The sequence below is a fragment of the Falco rusticolus genome, chromosome Z (assembly GCF_015220075.1).
Source record: "Falco rusticolus isolate bFalRus1 chromosome Z, bFalRus1.pri, whole genome shotgun sequence".
Classification (NCBI taxonomy): Eukaryota; Metazoa; Chordata; class Aves; order Falconiformes; family Falconidae; genus Falco; species Falco rusticolus.
Genome location: NC_051210.1, coordinates 17487813 through 17506484, shown reverse-complemented (window position 1 = coordinate 17506484; position 18672 = coordinate 17487813). Strand labels below are relative to the sequence as shown.

Below are 18672 nucleotides of genomic sequence, written 5' to 3'. Positions count from 1 at the left end.
ATGTTCCATCTGGTTTTATAGTTGGATTCATTCTGTTTGGCTCACCTGTTGATATTTTTAATAATGTTTTTCTTTGGAGGAGTAGCAGTTTCTATTACCAAGAGAAGGTATTACATTTATATGCTATGGTAAAATAAATATATATGCAAATTTACAGATTTATCTTTCTTCTTTAGGATTTGCGAGAATATTTGGTTATCCAGTAGGAATTATTGGAAACAATGGAGTGCTTTTCTCAGAGTCAGCAAAAAAGGTAAATAAATAGATTATTAGCATGTTTGCAATTGAGAAAACTTCTGGTGGACAACTTGATCTTGAAATGAGGAACTTTTTTAAAGTGGACTGGCTCCATGTTTTTCATGTAAACATGAAATAGCTTCATAATGTAAAAATATTTGACCATATTTTAATAACAGTGTTTGATAGATTTTTCTGGTATGAAGTACATAGGTCAATATGGAAGTACAGTTAGAAAAAACACATAGACAAAAACATTGTTGTGTGACTACAACACAGTTGAAATAGTGTATCTTGAAACTTGCAGCTATTACAAGAAAAGTCCTTGCTGACTGCATAAAATACCCTAGTAGTTATAATTTCTAGCCTATAAACTGTGAAGTACAACAATAAATCACATACTTTTTTTTTTTTTAATAACTGGAAGCATTCAACCTGGATTCCAGTACTCAGTTCATTGGTTTGCCAGAGGTTTAATTTTCGTACTTGGCTGTGGCAGCCTCCTGTCTTAGACTGATGAGTGAAAACATGTGCCATCTCATAAAATCTGTGAATTGAAATATCTGTTTTGTGAATTAAAGGGCATCTTTGATGGAATATTGTGATTGCATTAAACACACACTTATTAAGATTGCTTTACAGATTAGTCTTGAGGAATTGGTGGTGATGAGGAGTGTCTAAGTATGGCAGAGTGGTTACTTATTTTGTTCTGTGTTGTTTGTTTTTTTCAAGGAGCTACTGTCAGTTGAATCTTTTTTTGTAATAGCAATTGTATATGGTAGTTTTGTTCTAGCAGACCCCTCAAACTAATGGTGAGCAAATCTGTACTAAAAATCGATAGGAAAAAGGAAGCCATGATGAGAGACTTGAAGAAAGGAAGTAATTTTACTGATTATTGCTGTAAAAAAAAATATATATGAAATTTAGTTTCATGTACTGAAGGAATACTTTCAACTTGGAACACTGCAGTAAGTTACATTGGTTTTGGCTAGTGTTTGTTTTAACACAAGTATTTCCAAGTTGAAAATAACTCTTTCAGTATTTCTAATATTTTTGGTATATTTGTGATAATTGAGTGCTGCAAATTTTGCCTAACAATGAAAAAGTGTGTAAGGAATCTTCCTGTGCTGACTTCTGCCAGTGTATCAGTACTGTAAAAGAAGATGGTCAAGTTTTACTTTTTTCACTTCTAGAGAGACCTTTGTCCAGATGTTGCTTTTGTAAGCACCATAATCTAACAACGTTCCTTTTTTTTTCTTTTGCGTTTTTGTAATGAGTTGTGACATGTCTTTTTCCCATGATCATCACTATGCTTTTCTAGTGCTTCTCTAAAAAAGCTAGCTAAGGATTATGCTTTATGATTTTTCTCTCCTTTTTTTTGGTTTTTTTTTGTAAATTTTCTGGTTTTCTGTTGTGAAGAGGTTAGAGGTTTTTTCAGTTGCTGTGCTACATACTTTTTTTTTCATCAGCAGTGTGTAAATAATGTGAGGAACTTTATTGATCTAGATTATTTCTAGCTGAAACGGAAGCTTGGAATCTACTATCTTTATCTTTCTTATGAAATTGATCTTTTCCTAGAAAATCGGGAGAGGGCATCTGCCCTGAGAAAAAGGAAAGAGCGTTAACAGCAGCTGGCACAGCCATGAGCTAATAATGTGTGTGGACCTTTCCCAACTTCAGAGAATAGTTTTCTTTCATGCCGGAAATGGGGAGATATTTTTTTGCTGACTGGTTGTCTTAATTTCCATGACACAGTCTTACAAAACTCCATGTTGGGTGTCACACTGTGAAACTGTCTGTTGTTTAACTGCCTCTTGGGCTGAGTCAAAACAGTTGGGTTTTTCAGTATCAGCAGTAATGCTTTTTGGGGTGTATTTCTGCTTTACACTTGGACTAATGCATTTTTGATATTTTCTTTCTTCTGCTAGAGTGAAAGCATGTTTTGCAGTTGACTTTGGATGAAGCAGTAATAGTACAGCACTTCCTGATGGAAATACTCCCAGGAACCAGTGGAAGGAGACTTCAGAGTGCTGATAGCGGTAGCTTCACTGATCCAACTTGTAATGACTTACTCTTTTCTTTCTCTCTCTTTTTTTCTTTTTTTTCCCCATCTCCACAGGGTACACATTTTATCCAGTTGTGTTGCCAGAGGAATATTCCCATTGTGTTTTTGCAGAATATTACAGGTGAATAAGCTCAATATTTTGAAGTTGTACTATGTGGTGAGCTTTGCTGTTAAATGTTGAGGTTATGACTTTTAGACAGCTTCTTGTGTTCTTTGTTGTACCTACATCTCCAGACTGTTCTGAAATCATTTTGTCAGCAGCTAGTGAAGGCCTTGCCTTATGATTTGTTCTTCAGGTTTTTTCTGCATGTGCCATAAAGCATAGTGTGACATATAGTACCATATAATAATATAAATTTAGTAAGCCATTTTTTCATGTTGGAATTCTTTAGGTTTCATGGTTGGTAAAGAATATGAAGCTGGAGGGATAGCAAAAGATGGTGCCAAGATGGTAACTGCTGTAGCTTGTGCCAATGTACCTAAAATAACAGTGATTATCGGTGGTTCTTACGGAGCTGGAAACTATGGAATGTGTGGAAGAGCATATAGGTGAGTGTTACTTCCAATATGGCAGAAGATAAGACTTAAGTTAAGAGGCCATGACCTTGAAATATCATTCAAAAAAAACTGTCTAAACTCTTGCAGAAGTTGTGCTATTATGAAAATAAAGCAGTTCTCAATTAATATGGTCATAAGTAATAACAACCTGAGAAACCTGTAGAGATTGATAGGCTCATGATTAACCTTCATTTAGGTGAAGGAGGTCATCTAACGTGTAAACATGCTCACTTGCTTTTCTCCCTTTTTAACTCTTGGAGGAAAAATTGTATACTCCTAAACAATCATTATGCCGTATGGGCTGATCCTTTATTCTGCATTGATAGAAAAAATACCAGCTTGTGTAAAAAAGAATCCTTATTCACTTTAATGAGCCTGTTTTTATGAGTAATGTTTGCAGAACTCCTAAGGATTATTTTTTTTGACCCTTTGTACATGACTCACATACATGTTCTTTTCTTTTTTTCAAGGTCCCTGATACTTTTGAAGTTGTTGATATTTTTAAAGAGAAAAATCCCTGGGGGGAGGGAGGTGTAAGATGAAGAGACTCAAGAAAGAGAGAACTAAGTTTTTAAGGTGCTTAAATATAGGAAATGAGCAGAATTCTTGCATTTTCAAACATAATGCTGCAAGTATTGAAGTGCATTGATTTGCATTCTTTAAAACCCAATACATTTACGATTGTCATACATAAAAATGAATTCTTAGCTGAGTGAGAATTATTTCTTTACTAGGAAATAAGGCAGTCTTATTGTAATATTTAATACGTATTTTTTCAGTCCAAGATTTCTATATGTGTGGCCAAATGCTCGTATATCGGTGATGGGAGGGGAACAAGCTGCAACTGTTCTAGCTACAATAGCCAAGGACCAAAAAGCAAGGGAGGGAAAACAGGTACATCTTTCTTCTTTCATTTGCAGTAACGTCATTCTCATTTACTCTTTCACTGGAGTTGCTCACTTCATGATCTAGGAAGGGATCAATGAAGTGATCCCTAGAGTGAGACATCAATGAACTATTGTTCTCCCAATGCCACCTAGTGCACTGAGAAACATGAAGCATTTGTGAAATGTTGTTGTTTACATCTTCTAAATGTGAAGATCATTCATGACATTTCTTGTCTTTGCTTAAAGAGTAGTATTTCTCATATCATCATCTTTTTGTACTTCATGCCGCAGCTTATTAGTTCCGCCTAAGAGAAGCAGCCACAGATCCACCCTGGTTTGGGAGTATGAGGAGGAATATGTGAGAATCAAAAGTGTCTTTCCAGTTATTTTTGAAGACAGCATTTTAATAGATAGCTGATCTTCAAATTATTCAGTGACTAAGATTTATGAAACTTTTAACAGCAGAAGTCTGTGGAGGTGTGGAAAAGAGTTTGACTCATTTCAACATTTTAATTGAAAATTAGTGGCATTTTGTTTAATAATCTTGTCTAGTTTCTCTGCACTCTTCTGATGTGTTTTTTAAATTACACGGTTTATGTTTATACTGGTGCCTTGATCCCATAAGAAGTGATTTTATTGTGATGTCTGAAAATGTCTGGTATTTATCATTAGTAGCTATTCAGAATAATGAAGCGGTATGTATGTGTTATCTCAATGTGGGGTTTTTTTTCAATACTTTACTTGGGCTTTCTACTGATAGAATATATGCACCCTGATCTCTCTCTTAATTTCCTAAATCCCTAAGACAGACAGGATGACTCCTAGAAAGAAGTTTGAGAAAAATAATTGTAGTTAATGTCATTAGAATGTGTTAGAAACTTGAAAACTTTTGGACCAGTCTGGATCATAGACCAGTCTGGATCATAGAGAAACCCAGTGTTAGAATAGCACACTTGTTTTATTAAAAAAATCTTGCTAAAGGCAACTCAGAATGGGGTTTATTCAGTACAGTAGTTTCAGTAATTTTTCAGATGCTAATCCCCAGTAATTCTGATACTCAGTTAAATATATATTTTACTCTTCCACCCACCCATTTTGAAAAGAGTTATTTTAATTTCCTTGTCAAATATGCTAAATAGGCAATTCTGTGTAAAAATGGGGGGATCTTTGAGGAGATCATCATTTAGGCAGTTTCTTTGGGTTTGATGCTGCATACAAACCTCTGCTGTCATTGTGGAAGAAAATATTAAAGAATATCTTATCTGTATTTGTTTATTTGCCTGGGTTTTTTAGTTATCTGAGGCAGATGAAGCAGCTTTGAAGGAGCCAATCATTAGGAGATTCGAGGAGGAAGGAAACCCTTATTATTCCAGTGCAAGGTAACGTATAAATGATCTTCCCAAAACTTATTTGTAATCACAGGACGTAACAGTAACACCTAAATCCTGGTACTGAAGAACAGCAGAACAGAGCAATGTGAAACAAAGTGTGTTTGATGTGCAGGCATACAACACAACAGGCTTCAAATAAATGTTTTGTCTGTCTTGTCTCTGTAGTATGTACTGTTTCAGGAGAAGGCATGCACTCACAGGAATTATTTTGCTGGTTCTGTAAGTAATTATATGATAACATGGAGTTTATATTCTCTGTATTTTATTCTGGGTAAGTTTCATATCATTCTCCCCAGTGTAGTATCTTGTAACCTTTCTTAAGACTATTGAGTAGTGTAATGAGTGGCTGCATGTGAAGAATTCATTTTAGTGGGGTTATGAAAGTAGAAGAGGCCAGTGTCAAAGAAGTTTCAACAAGACCTGAAGTAATTTGCAAGTTTCAGGTCATGATCATGGTAGGTGACTATACTGGATGATAGCAATTTGGATAGGGCATTAGCTGATGAGTGCAGCATGTTTATGTTTGTTGAGAAGTTCTTTGCAGCATTTTATGCTCAGGTTAATAGAACATTAGTAAATGCCTAGGAAGCAAGGTCACATCATGGAGTGTTACCTCTGGCAACTAGCTTGGAAGTCTTCTCGATCTCTGATTGTGACTTTACATTAGTTCCATCCTGTCTGTACTGGTTTTCCTGGACATTTTTCTGCTTACAGTATCCAAAAGCTAATTCTCCACAGGCTCTCAGCTGCTAATGATGGTAGAGGGCAGCATATAGTAATGGGACTTCAGTGTGCCTCTACGGCTTCTCATTTTGCAGAAAGAGTATTAGTCTTATACAACTGTGGAGTCTTCTGTATGTATGTTTTTGTTTAGCTGAATTAGGATTACTGATGGTTTTCTTACCTGCAAGCTGGGAAGTTTAGAAACAAGCTGAGTACCAAGTGTTTGAGATACAATAAATTTTGATGGGGGCATCATAGGCAGAAATCAGTGTGAACAGGGGGGTGCAAGATACTCTTGCCAATGTCATAGGGATGCCAGTAAGAGAGGGAGTTTGGGAGCCTTTTTGTCTAACTTGATACCTGCTTAATCTCACATCTGACAATTCTGATGCAGTGGTAACAGCATCAGCATAGCATCAGCAAGCTCCTTTATGCATAGTTTATCACAGTCTGAAGGAACATACAAAATTAATGGTAGCTTTTTACTCTGTTTTCTGTTGAGATGGTGGAATGAACTTAGCTGAAAGAAATCGTAACTGGGGGATTCATATTCATTTTAGTGTTTAATCAAATGAGTGTCTTCATTAAATGGAACCTCTTGCCATTTACCCTGGCTGGTGCTGTAATGGGATAAGTATTCTCAGTAGAATACGTAGCACAGGGTTTGTGGTGTCATCTAGGCAGATTTCAGTGGTGCAGTTTTATAGCATGTGGGTCATGGATTTAGGGAGGGTTTTAGTGTCATCACTGTTTGGTCTCTGCTTGTGGCAGAGGCCTATGTGGTAACGTTGCAGAGTTTCATATGTATTCTCAGCTTCTGGAGGTTTTATGCATGTGTACAACCCTCATTGCTACTAAGTTACAGTTTATGGGGGTGTTTATGTATAATCAATGAGGATACTTTTGTGAAATCCTGAATTGTTATTGATAGGGGCTTTCTGATGGCACACTGGTTTTGATATTTGTTTTTAATAGCTCCAGTCTGTTTAAATTTCATAGTGTTTTCCCCAGACTGAAAGAAGTTGTCAGCTGTTAAAAACTTCTGGCTATCTCTTCTAGTACCCATCAATAATCAAGCCTAGTACTTGTGTCGCAAAACCTTGTGCCCTGAGGCAGGAAAGAAAAATGTAAACACATATTGTCATCTTTTATAACTGGATTTTAAGAAGAATTTTTCACTGATACAATAATAAGTAAAAAAACGAGTCAAAACTATCTGTATCTAAACTTAATCCCTACCATGGAGGAAGAGATGAATGGTTGTGGGTTTTTTTAATTTGCTTTTTTTATGTGTTCACTGGTAACACAGTCATAGTCTCTTTGTACTCAAGATTGAAAATAATTGCATTTAACATTCAATATATTCAGTATATTAGCGATACGAAAACTTGTCCTCTTCCAGAAACCAATGGACCATTGTCAGTATTTACAACAGTAAGTTACTAATCTGCAAGAAAGTAGTTTTACATGTAAGATTAAGGTTAGAATCAAAACAGATTCTAAATTTATAATAATGTCCAGTGATTTTGAGACTTGAAGGTTGAGTAACACCAGCTTTGTGGTCTCTACTGAGCAACTTTTATCTTTCTATGCTTCCAGAATATATGGCCATTTTGTGAAGTTAGGCTGCAAATCCAGAAAGCACCTCAATAAACAGTTTAAGTTTGCCTAGCCTAGGAAGTGCTCTTAATGCTGGTGTCCTGTCCTTCATTTAAAAAAGTAGGGCAGTTACGTACTTCTTATTGTGCCTGTAGCTTGGAAGGGAAACTTAATATGCACAGATGTGAGCTGGCTGAGAAGCTAATAAGCCCAGCTGAGACAGGGAGTCAAATGTCAGAGCTGGAATCCCTCAGAGGTTCATCTGACTAAAAGCAATGAAAGTAAAACGCCCCTTTTCACTGAGGAGCGCTTGCGAGAACAGTGTGTGACTGGCTCAAGTCAAGACAGTCCAGGCTGTTTTCTCTCTCTGTTTGATCCGTGTAGGTACAGTCTGCATTGTCTAGGAGCATTCAATTGCTCTCTGCTGTCTTGTAGAGATAACTGGGTGTAGTGGTAGATGCTTTTGCGTTTTTCTGCCCTGATTGTGTGCCTTCCTGCCACTATTATCGTGTGTGCCTTGTTCCTTCGTTTATTGCTAGTTCCTAAGCAAGATGTCAGACCAATAGCCCAAAAGTTTTCATTACTGGGGAGTAGGCTGCCCAAGCAGAAACAATGAGATGAAGTAGGATTACAGTCTTCGCAGCAAGTAATGTACTTGAGGGAGGAGGGATTTAGCCACTGTCCACCTTGGAACCAACCCATTTGTCAGCCAACATCAGCAGCTGCTTATTGGCAAGTGTTCACTTTAGGTCAGGAAAAAGTAGTAACCTGTTCCCTGTGCTCTAAGGGATGCTTCCTGTCTGGTCCCAAGCACGGTAGAAAAGCCAGCTGACCATCAACCAAAGGTCAGGGTGCTGAAACTGAATCTGGACAGCCTTCGTTGTGTCAGATGCTAACTAGATTCCTCCGCCAAGGAGACCAACAAGAAAAGTCCAACAAACAGCTTTGCGTTACTGACAGGAAAGAATGATAGATGGGCAGGAAGACTGCTGTCCATGTGGCTGCTTGGATGCAGCCAGTTTGGAGGCTCCCTCACGCTGTCCTCTTGCTAAGGACCGGTCTGCCTCACTCCTAACGTCCCTTGAGATTGCTGTGACTCTTCCAGTTGGCTTCATTAGGCTTTGAATCAAACTTTTAGCGGTAATAATGAGAGGGAAGGAAAATGTCCTAATGATCTTAAAATACAAGCAAATTTCCCTATTTACTCCGCTTATATAATTTTTCTTATAAAATATAACTTTCATGTACAGGATGTCAATACTGTTCCCTGCAGTTGTATTTTCTAATCAAAGTTTAATCAGCTATTTGATTAGAACCTTTCACAGAGAGCCATCTTAATTAACATGAGTCATTAGGCAGCACCCTCTTTAATGAGTTATATTAATCTGCTTCCAGGTTTCTAAAAGGATTTTAGCAGTTTGCATCTTTACAAATTACATGAGCATTTTATTTTTCGGAACTTTATTTCTTTTACTCACAAGATCTCAGTTACAAATATTTTATGAGTGTGGTTGTGACTCATGTTCTAGCAATGGTGTTTTAATAGATAATTTAATTATTAATGTTACATCCCAGTAGAGAATGTAGTTTTCTTTAAACAAAGAGAAGCAGAAGCCAGGGGTGACTGTATGAAAGCAGCTTGACTTGCACAAACATAAAATCTTTGTGATTGTCAATATAGGCTAATTGAGCATTTACAAAAAAAACCAATCTGCCAATAAAATGTACTTCATGCTTGGAAGTTTTTGTTACAGTTGTAGTCACTAGAAAGTTGCAGCTTGGAAGGTACCCCATTAAACTGGTAATTCTTTTGGATTCAGTTCATCCCTGCCCTCCCCAGGTCCTTAGCAAATTTATTAAATGCTTTTAAGAAATATGAATTCTTTCATTTAGTTTCGATGTGTTTCATAATTAAAGAAGTTAATGGCAAGTGTTTATTAAAAAAAGTCGATATGCAGAGCCAGGTCAGTGAGTGCCACAGCTACCACGGTGTCAAAATTTCTTCAATCAAACTTCTATATTCAGTCCCAAAAAAGAAACAGCATAATTTTGCCCAATTAACAATGAATTCTTCCCTCCTCCAAACCCCTTTCTCCTTTTGCATTTCAGTGTTGCTCTTGTGCCCTGTTTAGGGTAACAGTCTCCTTTACTTGGGGAGCTGTACTATGATAAGGTGTATTTATAGTAAATATTCTTTCTGAGTTGGGTATCTTTTTTCTCTCTGCTAGTTGGAGAGCAGGCTCTTAAGGTGAGTCTGATCTTTTGTGCCTCATCGTGTTAAGGTGTCCCTTATTGTGGTTCCACTTTGTGCATCCTAGGATAGATATGTGTACTTGTTGGAAAATAAAAAGCACACAATGTCAATCCCTTCATATTTTTATTATTTTATGTGTTATTTATATCTGTGACTTTCATAGCAAATGGTGAAATACAGGAAAGATTGAAAACACTTAAAAGTGTCTGCTACTGCCTTGAGTTTATCAGCATGTATTTATGTACAGTTTGCAGTCCTTTTTTCCTTTTGGGGGTGAGGTTGGCACATTTAGTGTTGAAAGAAGAGTGCAAAATATATCATCTCCTGTCTAACAGATTGTTTTCAATTAATCCTCAAACAATAGGAAATTGGCAGCTAGAAACTTCAAATAGAAAGGAATGGCTGTGCTATCTCTTGGTAGAGTCAGTCTTAGCTGCATATTCATGACCCTTTCTTGCATTTTTAAATACTTTTTCTGTGGAAAATTTAACCTTAGCCAACACTGAAGTTCAAAAAATAATGCAAAATAAGTATCTCTGGGAAAAGATGGGATGGAAGAGGAGCATCACTGTCTTAACCAGAGACACTGTGCATAATTTGTCCAGACCCTGATTAAAATGCATGCTTATTTAAGTGAGACTGGGTTGTGAATGAGCAATGTGGTATCTTGTTTATCTTGCTGGGGAGGTAGTAGTTATACAGTATTTTCAGTTTTGTGGCTTACTGGGGGTTTTGACATAGATTTTGTTTTGGGTAGGATGGAGCTGTCATTGAGAACTGAAGCCACAAATACTTTAATTTTTTTATAATATCAAAGAGACTCTTTACAAGTGTTTGTGATTTTGGGGACTTGGGAATTTGGTAATTGCGCATTCATAATTTAATTGCCTTTAGGGCTGGGTTAAGGAGGGTATTTTCTTACAGTTGTTTAGAAATGGACTTCAGAAAAAAGTAAACACAACCAACACTGGAAATACTTGAAATTTACTCTGGGTCTTTAAATGATGAAAGAATAAGCACTTGTATCATCCTCATCTGGCAGCTGAACTAACCTGAATAATGTAAATAATGATGTGACATAATCCTTAAAATACTAGCATTCTTGATAGAAGAATATAGGTCATGGACAAAAGGTCATTTGCCATGTGAATATTAAAAAAAGAAAGAGGGTCTCTTCTATCTAAGGCAATGATTTCACACTGAAAGTATGAAGAATCTCATCTAAAATATGTAGACATGACATTCTTAATTTATCCAAAATTTATACTTTGTTCCAGAAGACAAATTCCACAGAGTAATACAATTGCATTGATGGTTAAGGTGAATTAACTCCATGGCTTCAAGTATAATTTAGCTCTGTAGTCCACTCTCTCTAGTACCACTATTTCCAGTTTCATGTGCTTTAAAATCTACCCTTTGTATATGTTAATTTCCTTATTACTACTGATTGGGTTTGTTGTTTCTTTTTCCTAGACTATGGGATGACGGAATTATTGATCCAGCTGACACAAGACTAGTTTTGGGCCTCAGTCTCAGTGCAGCATTAAATGCACCTACGAAGAAGACAGAATTTGGAGTTTTCAGGATGTAAACTTAAATGCACATTTATCAGAATTACCTCTGTATATTTTAATTGGGGCTGGAGAACAAACTAACTACAATGCTGAGGTGGTTAAAAAATAAAGATTTGTACAATGCTATTTTTAATGGAAAAGTGGTAATTATTTGTTTTCAGTGCTTCAACGGTTGTTAGTGATTTGAGATCAGTCACTTAAAGTACTTGTATAACTCTGCATTGCATGAATAAGCTGCAACTTCTAGCATTATATTTAATGTTTGACAAGAAACCACTGATACTATTTCTTATATAAAAGAATCTTCAAAATAAGCTACGTATTTTTGCTTATCAGCTCCTTTATTTCTTTTAATTCTTCTATGTCTCCTATAAATGCAAAACATTTTTGCAATCCAAGAAAGAAAAAAAATCCACATTTGCTAGTAAATAATTTTTGCAGAAGTTAAGTGCTGTAAGGGCAGCCAGGGAGTTCAAGACAGCATGAAATTACAGATTTCATGCCATTGGGGGCATTTTGGCCTTTCTCTAGCTTTCATCCAAAAAAACATTGCTCTTCTGTGTGGTTCCCTGAAGTCAAAACAACAAGAGAATCTGATGGATGCATAGTGTTTTCTGGAAGAGCTGGGGAACATATGCTGATATCTGTGGGAGCTGGAGGTTGCGGAGAGCGCTTCTGAGGACGGGGCTTGGATACAAAGGTGTTTCAACATCATGCTGTGTGATCCCTGTGGCAATTACAGTTTCAGAAAGACACAGCATTCTTCCCACATGGATCAATGCTTCACCTGGAGCACATGCCTGAACCTCACTCACTTTAGGGCTATTGAGATACTGAAGTGCTTTTGTTAATCTTACTTATTTATCATAGTTTTTTGCAGTGTAATATTTGTCAAGAATTCAGTGTCTGCCATTTCATTTGTTCTCTTTAGAAACATTGCACTGTATAGAAACTAAATGCTTGGCATGTAGTGTGCCTAGAATAAGGAGGCAAATACTGTCCTAGCTGGGACTAGGAAGTGATTTTATCTAGTTTTGCCCTAAAGATGCCCAGATAACCATTGGTAGAAATATTCTTCACTGAGAATCACATCCAAGAAGAGTTAATATACATGGATGGAGGTCCTATCCTGTGCTGGTCTGTGGGGAGAGGAAAGATTGCTAGTATGAGTAGTTATCCTGGAAGATATGCTAGCTGTAGTCTTCCTAGACTTGTGGGGCAAAGGAGTTACCCTCGGACTCGGCAGGTGGAAGGAAGGTCTGCTAGCTACTAGCCCTCTCACTTGTGTCACAGGCAGATGTAAAAGTGAAAATGAAGTAAATCTTTGGAATGTGGATTTGCAATGCAGAATACAGACAGCCCAGCATATGTTAAGCTGTGGGGTCTCTGGTACACCTCTACATTGCACCTAAAAGACCAGTTTTCTCTCTCACTTTATTGAGAAGAAACCTATCCAAAATCTGGTGTGCTTTGCACCACTAGAAACGTTATTTCTGTAGGTCTGCACACATGTATTCTCACTATCATACTCACATGCATGTTCTTGGTACATTAAATATATATTTAGCAGAGAGCAGTAGTTTAAAATACCACAGTAAATGGCAACTAGGGACAGAGCTGTGTTTTTGTGCCACTGATTCTTGTTCTTGTCTCACTACATGAATTTGTAAACACGTTGGGCATGGCCCTGGGATTTCTTTATCCCAAAAGAACAGCAACATTATTTATGGTTGCTGGACTTCTGAAATGCCTTTAAAAATACCCTACTTTTGAATAGGTATGTATAAAATATACCCAGGGAGAAAAAAGGTTTCAGACCCTGAAATGATTGCTATGGTTTCCAGTAAAAAGAAACAGTCAGTATTGAGTTGATCAGTTCAGGCACCTGCTGTCCTTCTGCTCTAAATTATGTGGGGTGATTTTCCCCATTCTGTTACTCCCAAAGCTGTAAGGACTACTGCCTTTTTCTGCTAAGAAAACTGATCAAAATAATATTTACTTGGAATATACTCTTTCAGTGAGACTGGCAATGAAATCATTCTGAGTTGAAGACTGTAACAGATAATCTTGGGCTACAGATAATGGAAGTAGGTTTGGGAAGGTTCATGCTTCCAAGAATGGTAACTCCCTATTGCTTGTTGTGTCTGAAAGGACAGTTATTTGCGGTTGTCAAAATTTCTTCCACTAAGTATGTGTGTAAGCCAAGTCAAGATGCATCTCTGAATAAGTAAGAACATTCTGCCTTAATAGTATTTACCTTTTCTAAACTTCTTAAAAGAAATTAATCAGCACAGGATTGGCATCCTGTCGACACACTCTGCTTAGAGGAGGTTACAGCGTGGGACCTTGACTGCAGAGGAACAATTCAAGGAACCACTAGTGATTTATTCCCCCACTGCATAGCAGACCGACTATTTTGGAAAAGCTTTTGCAGGTTAACGTGCTGTGCCTCATATGTAGGCACTGACTGTGCAATGCCTGTTGTGCGTGATGTCACTCTGATGGCAGAGATGGCCTCTTGCCACCAAGAAGTTTACTTGAAATGCCTCGTTCTCTGCAGACCCACCAGGAGTGAGGAGTTGAACCCTGTGCTCATACCATTTGGTGATGTTGGTAGATAACATTTATACTGTCCTGAAACAGTCACCCCACAGCTCAGGTTGCCTCTGCTGTCAGGATTCTTACGCCCTTGCAGTGGCAGCTACACTGCTACACTTTCATTTGGGTTTATATAGCATGGACTGCATTGCATATTCTTTCTCACTTCCCATTGCCATTTCTCTACCAGCAGGATGTCTTTTGGATGTTTGATGAAAAGAAATCTTACATAAATGTAAATAAAAGGTAGCTGCCACTGCAAAGGCCGAAGATTCCTGATGGGAGAAGCAATGTAAGAGCTGTGGGTGTCTTACTTTGAGATTTGTCCTACCTGTCTCCATTACATGTTGCCTATTCACTGTAGTATTGGAGCAGTTCACAACCATTAACCTCTTTACCTAGCAGAAAGGATGATACTTGGGGTGACACTGACTTTTCATGCAGAAGTTGAGGAACAAGGAAAAAGGTTTTGCCATATTGAGTGTACAAGCTGTGGTGGACCAGCTCTTTGAACTTGGTGCTCTAGGCTGCCAGGGGTCCTTTCTTCTCCCATCTGCTCTCACCTCAGCGATTGCTCTTTCAGCTGTATGCCTCCCTCCTGCCTCAGAGCAGTGGCAAGGCTAAGAGGTTACCTAGTTCCAGCTCTTTTTGGTAGCTCGACATGGCCTATTTAAAAGAGATCGACATTTGAGTACAAGGAGTTAAAAAAGGATGATACTGTGACCTTGAGGGTGTTTTCCAAGGCTTTGATAGAGGAAGTGGAAAGCTGTGCATGAGGTAGGCTAAGCTGCTCATCCTGTTGCTAGGACCTGCTGCAGCAGGACCAAGGGTGCTTCCCAAATTACCTGGGCTGAGATGGTGAATTCAGAATGGATCATGAAAACCTACCTATTGCCCTTTTTGTGTTTATTCTCATGGCACTAGAAAGGTGCTGGGAACCACTGAGAGCCACAATTCAGCCACCAACCAAAACTGGTGGCAGTTTGTGTAACAAACATCAAGGGCAGAGCCTCTGGTACACGATCATTGTGATGCTTGCATGCCTGCTTCCAAGGCTGAAATGTGGCTATGAACAGCCTCTGGCAATAGCCTGCCGGGCTGCAGAAATGGTGAGCCTATAAAGGTAATTTCGGAGAAGCCACTGGGCGCCTGCTCCCACTCTTCTTCCACCCATTCTGGGGTTAGTTTAATGGGGATTTGTAGCCTCAGTGTTTGTGTTGACATCTGTGTATGTGCTGTTCTTGTAAGAACCCATCTTTTATTTAGATGGCATTTTTCCAACCTGTTACTCATCAGGATGATTTGGTATCTCCTGCTGAAACAGATGATACCTTTCAAGTATGCCTCTGGACTCTATTATTGCTTCAAATGTGGCAGAACCCTGATTTATCTCAGATTTTCTTCACTGTTCTAAATTTCAGCCAAAGAAATGTCTTGATTCGGAAAACTAATGATGGTATACTATATTAACTTTTTTTTTCTAAACTGAGGTTTATAAATTAAGGCAATTCAACAAAGCACTTATAAAAGCCTGCTGCTTTTCAGCAAAGCCTTAAAGTATCCACTTAAAGCCGGATGTCCACTTTCATGTCTCTGATTCAGTAGAGCACTTGAACAAATGTTTCACACTAATCTCTGTGGTCTAGTAGTCATAAAATCCTGCCGACCCTATGTCTACATCAAGCCAAAACTAGAACACATAAATGCATCAAAACTGCTCAATGGATACTCCATTATTTTGATATCAGCACCAACAGAAACCCCCATTATTTTCCTGCTTTTAGAAGTACATTCAATTAATTGATTGTGGTGGAAGAGCGGGGTGTGATTACGAGACGTATATACCATGTACACATTCAAAAATTACCCATTTGATGTACAGATGTTAATGCACATTGGCTGTGTCTTGTTCATACCTCATCTGCACTAACATTTTTATGGAAAAAGTTAGTTAACTTTGACAAGCTTGAATTAATGCATAGCTACAACAGACTGTCTGAGGTCTGACGGCATTTTGTGTAGATTTATCTGGACACGAGCTCTGTACTGGCACAGACCCCTAATTTCATAGCCAGATGCCTTGTGACTGGCTACTGATGCTGTCAAAAAGCACCTGCCTTTCTGTAGTGATAAACAGTGATTTTGCATTTTTATACCTTGACCCTGTTCTGCTCCTTGACATGGTAGCTTCTGACACTTTTATTTAGTATTCAGCTATCCTGCATCCTATGACTTTTTTTACCCTCTAGTGCTGGAGACAAAGAACAGCTGAATACGCAGCAGGGGACAGTGATATTTGTGGAGACAGTGTGACACAGGCAGTAAAAGCCACAGAAACACATGGTTCTCAGAGTGTCTGTAGCCAAGTACAATGACTTTTGGAAACAGAAATGTGTGATTGCCTCCACATTCAACAATAATTTTACTGGGAAAGTGACAAATTCAGCTTTCTAGTAGAAGTGCAAATTGGAAAGAAAACAGTGATGTTTTCTGAGCATCTCTGTGGTGTTTTCAACACTGCATGAGTAATCCTTGTACTATAAAATACAGCTTGAATTTTTGGTCAGGCTTCACAGATGCTGCTATATATCTGCCTCTCCGTATGAAGTGTTGTGCTTTTCTTAGCCCACTTTATTTCTCTGCTCTAAGAAACTTCACTCCGGCAAGCCCATCCTTTCCAGTACTTCACATAGCTGCATTTTTTGCTCCAGCCTGGGATGTGGGATTCACTATGAGTGGTTTGCCACCAGCTTGGTGTCTGACATGTTAGTCTTCCCTGTGGCAAAATGAGGCTGGAGGATTCGTACAAACACACAGAGGATCTCTACTCTGAGTGGCAATTACAAATGAGACCTTTGCTGGATGTGATGATCATTAGGCATGTGTGGGAGACATAAGAGCAAGAAGTGAACGTGTAGCTCTGGAGGCAAGCAACATGATCATTGAAGACACTGGAGTCTTTTTCTTGCCTCAAACAAAATGGTGCCATTGAAAATTACTTGTTAAGCCACAGTCCTCTCGGTCCCTTTAAACACTGCCTACCTGTTTGGAACAGTACGTCCCTGAGACTTTTTAATTTTCTTTAAACAGTTCTTTTTCTTTTTTGCTCACATTGATTTGCCTTTTCAGGCTGCTTCTAGCTCCCTTACAAACAACCTGCTAGAAAGGTTTTGTTAACAAGGTTTTCCAAATTACTCTTTCTCCAGACGATCCAGCCTTCACCTAGGGAGACACAGCCCAGCTCCTGGTGCCATTGGCTGGAGGTCAGGAACATCCCTGTGCCACTGCAGAGCTGAGAGCTGAGCCTCCTTACAGGGACCCTGCTCACTGCCTCCTTGTCCCCACAATTGTCATGTCAGGGAACCAAAGGTCTCGTGCCAGCGAAGTGGCTGCTCAGCTCCCCCTGTTTCACCCCATCCTTGGCCCAGAGGCAGGAGCCTGGAGAGGGCTGAGCGCTGCCCCTCATCCATGCTCTCCTTGGCATGCTGTTGCTTTTCTTAGTAGGGGAAGATGCTCCTGTCTTCCTCCTGTCCCCACCATAACCATGAGCCTTGGACAGGTTTGTGCCTGCCAGGGAGCTTTTCATCCACGGTGCTGATAAACATGAGGCCACCAAGCTTGCAGACCCAAGCATCAGTAGGAAAGGCTGAATGGAGATGAGTGCACTGATGCTAGGTCTCCTTTTGGCAACTGTGCTTTTTCTCTCCCCAAAAGGAGGTGGCCTCATTTCACAAGCAGGCTAGATGATGCTCACTGAACACCTCCTCAGTAATACGGTATTTGGCCTCAAGCACCATTTCACAGTTCTGCTCCAAGTACCAGCAATTACTTTCATCCTGGCCCTTTACCAAACTTCTCACCCTGCTCTGGGTGGCCCTGAGCCTTCCTGCACTGTTGGCCATCCCACCTGTCCTCATTCAAGCATTTCACCCTCATCAGATGGTTGCTCACCATCTGTATCTCTCCCTGTCCCTGAATCCTTCAGGTTAATCCTCCCATCCTGGCTCTTCCTCCCATCACACTGTGCTATCCCTCAGCCCACAGGCTACGAACTCTCCCTCCTCTCAGATCCCTGCGTTGATTTCCAAGCCTGGTCTCCATGTCCCAACCTCCGCTTGCTTCTCGGGTGCCAACCGGCCCCCCTCTCCCTCCTCCTTCCCGACCCCCACGGGCGAGGGAAGACCCTCCCACCCCCCTCCCACGACAGGAGGGCGGCCCGGGCCTTCGCCATGGTGGGGGACATAGCGCGGGCGGGTGGGCGGCTTTCGGGGACGGCTCCTCCGTTTGTGCAGGACAGAGGGACGCCGCGCCGGGCTAGAATGGCGCTGGGGCACTCACTTCGGCGGGCAGCAGCGGGGGCGCTGCGCGGTGCCAGGCCGGAGCCGTGAGGAATATTGCCGAGCCCAGGCCGCCGAGCCGGGCCCAGCCGAGCCCAGCCGAGCCGGGCCGAGCCCAGCCACGCGGAGCCGGGCCCAGCCGAGCCCAGCCGAGCCGGGCCGAGCCCAGCCACGCGGAGCCGGGCCCAGCCGAGCCCAGCCGAGCCGGCCCGAGCCCAGCCACGCGGAGCCGGGCCCAGCCGAGCCCAGCCGAGCCGGCCCGAGCCCAGCCACGCGGAGCCGGGCCCAGCCGAGCCGGGCCGGGCCGGGCCGGGCCGGGCCGGGCCGGGCCCAGCCACGCGGAGCCGAGGCGCAGCGCGGCGGCGGGGGGCACTGACGCACGGCGGGGCGGGCGCGGCGCTATAAAGGCGGCGGCGGCGGCGGGGCGGAGGCGGCGGGGCGGCAGCACC

General features: G+C 40.5%; 1 protein-coding gene across 1 annotated transcript in view; it reads left to right on the top strand.

The window, feature by feature from the left end:
- The window catches only part of MCCC2 (methylcrotonoyl-CoA carboxylase 2), a 37398-nt gene extending 25970 nt beyond the window's left edge, over positions 1–11428 (top strand). Inside the window, exons 12-17 of the mRNA XM_037373662.1 lie at positions 177–253; positions 2357–2423; positions 2695–2851; positions 3640–3754; positions 5041–5126; positions 11188–11428. Of these exons, the coding sequence (XP_037229559.1) occupies positions 177–253; positions 2357–2423; positions 2695–2851; positions 3640–3754; positions 5041–5126; positions 11188–11305 (620 nt within the window). The 3' untranslated portion in view covers positions 11306–11428. The remainder of the gene's footprint in view (positions 1–176; positions 254–2356; positions 2424–2694; positions 2852–3639; positions 3755–5040; positions 5127–11187) is intronic.
- Positions 11429–18672: the final 7244 nt, after the last annotated feature.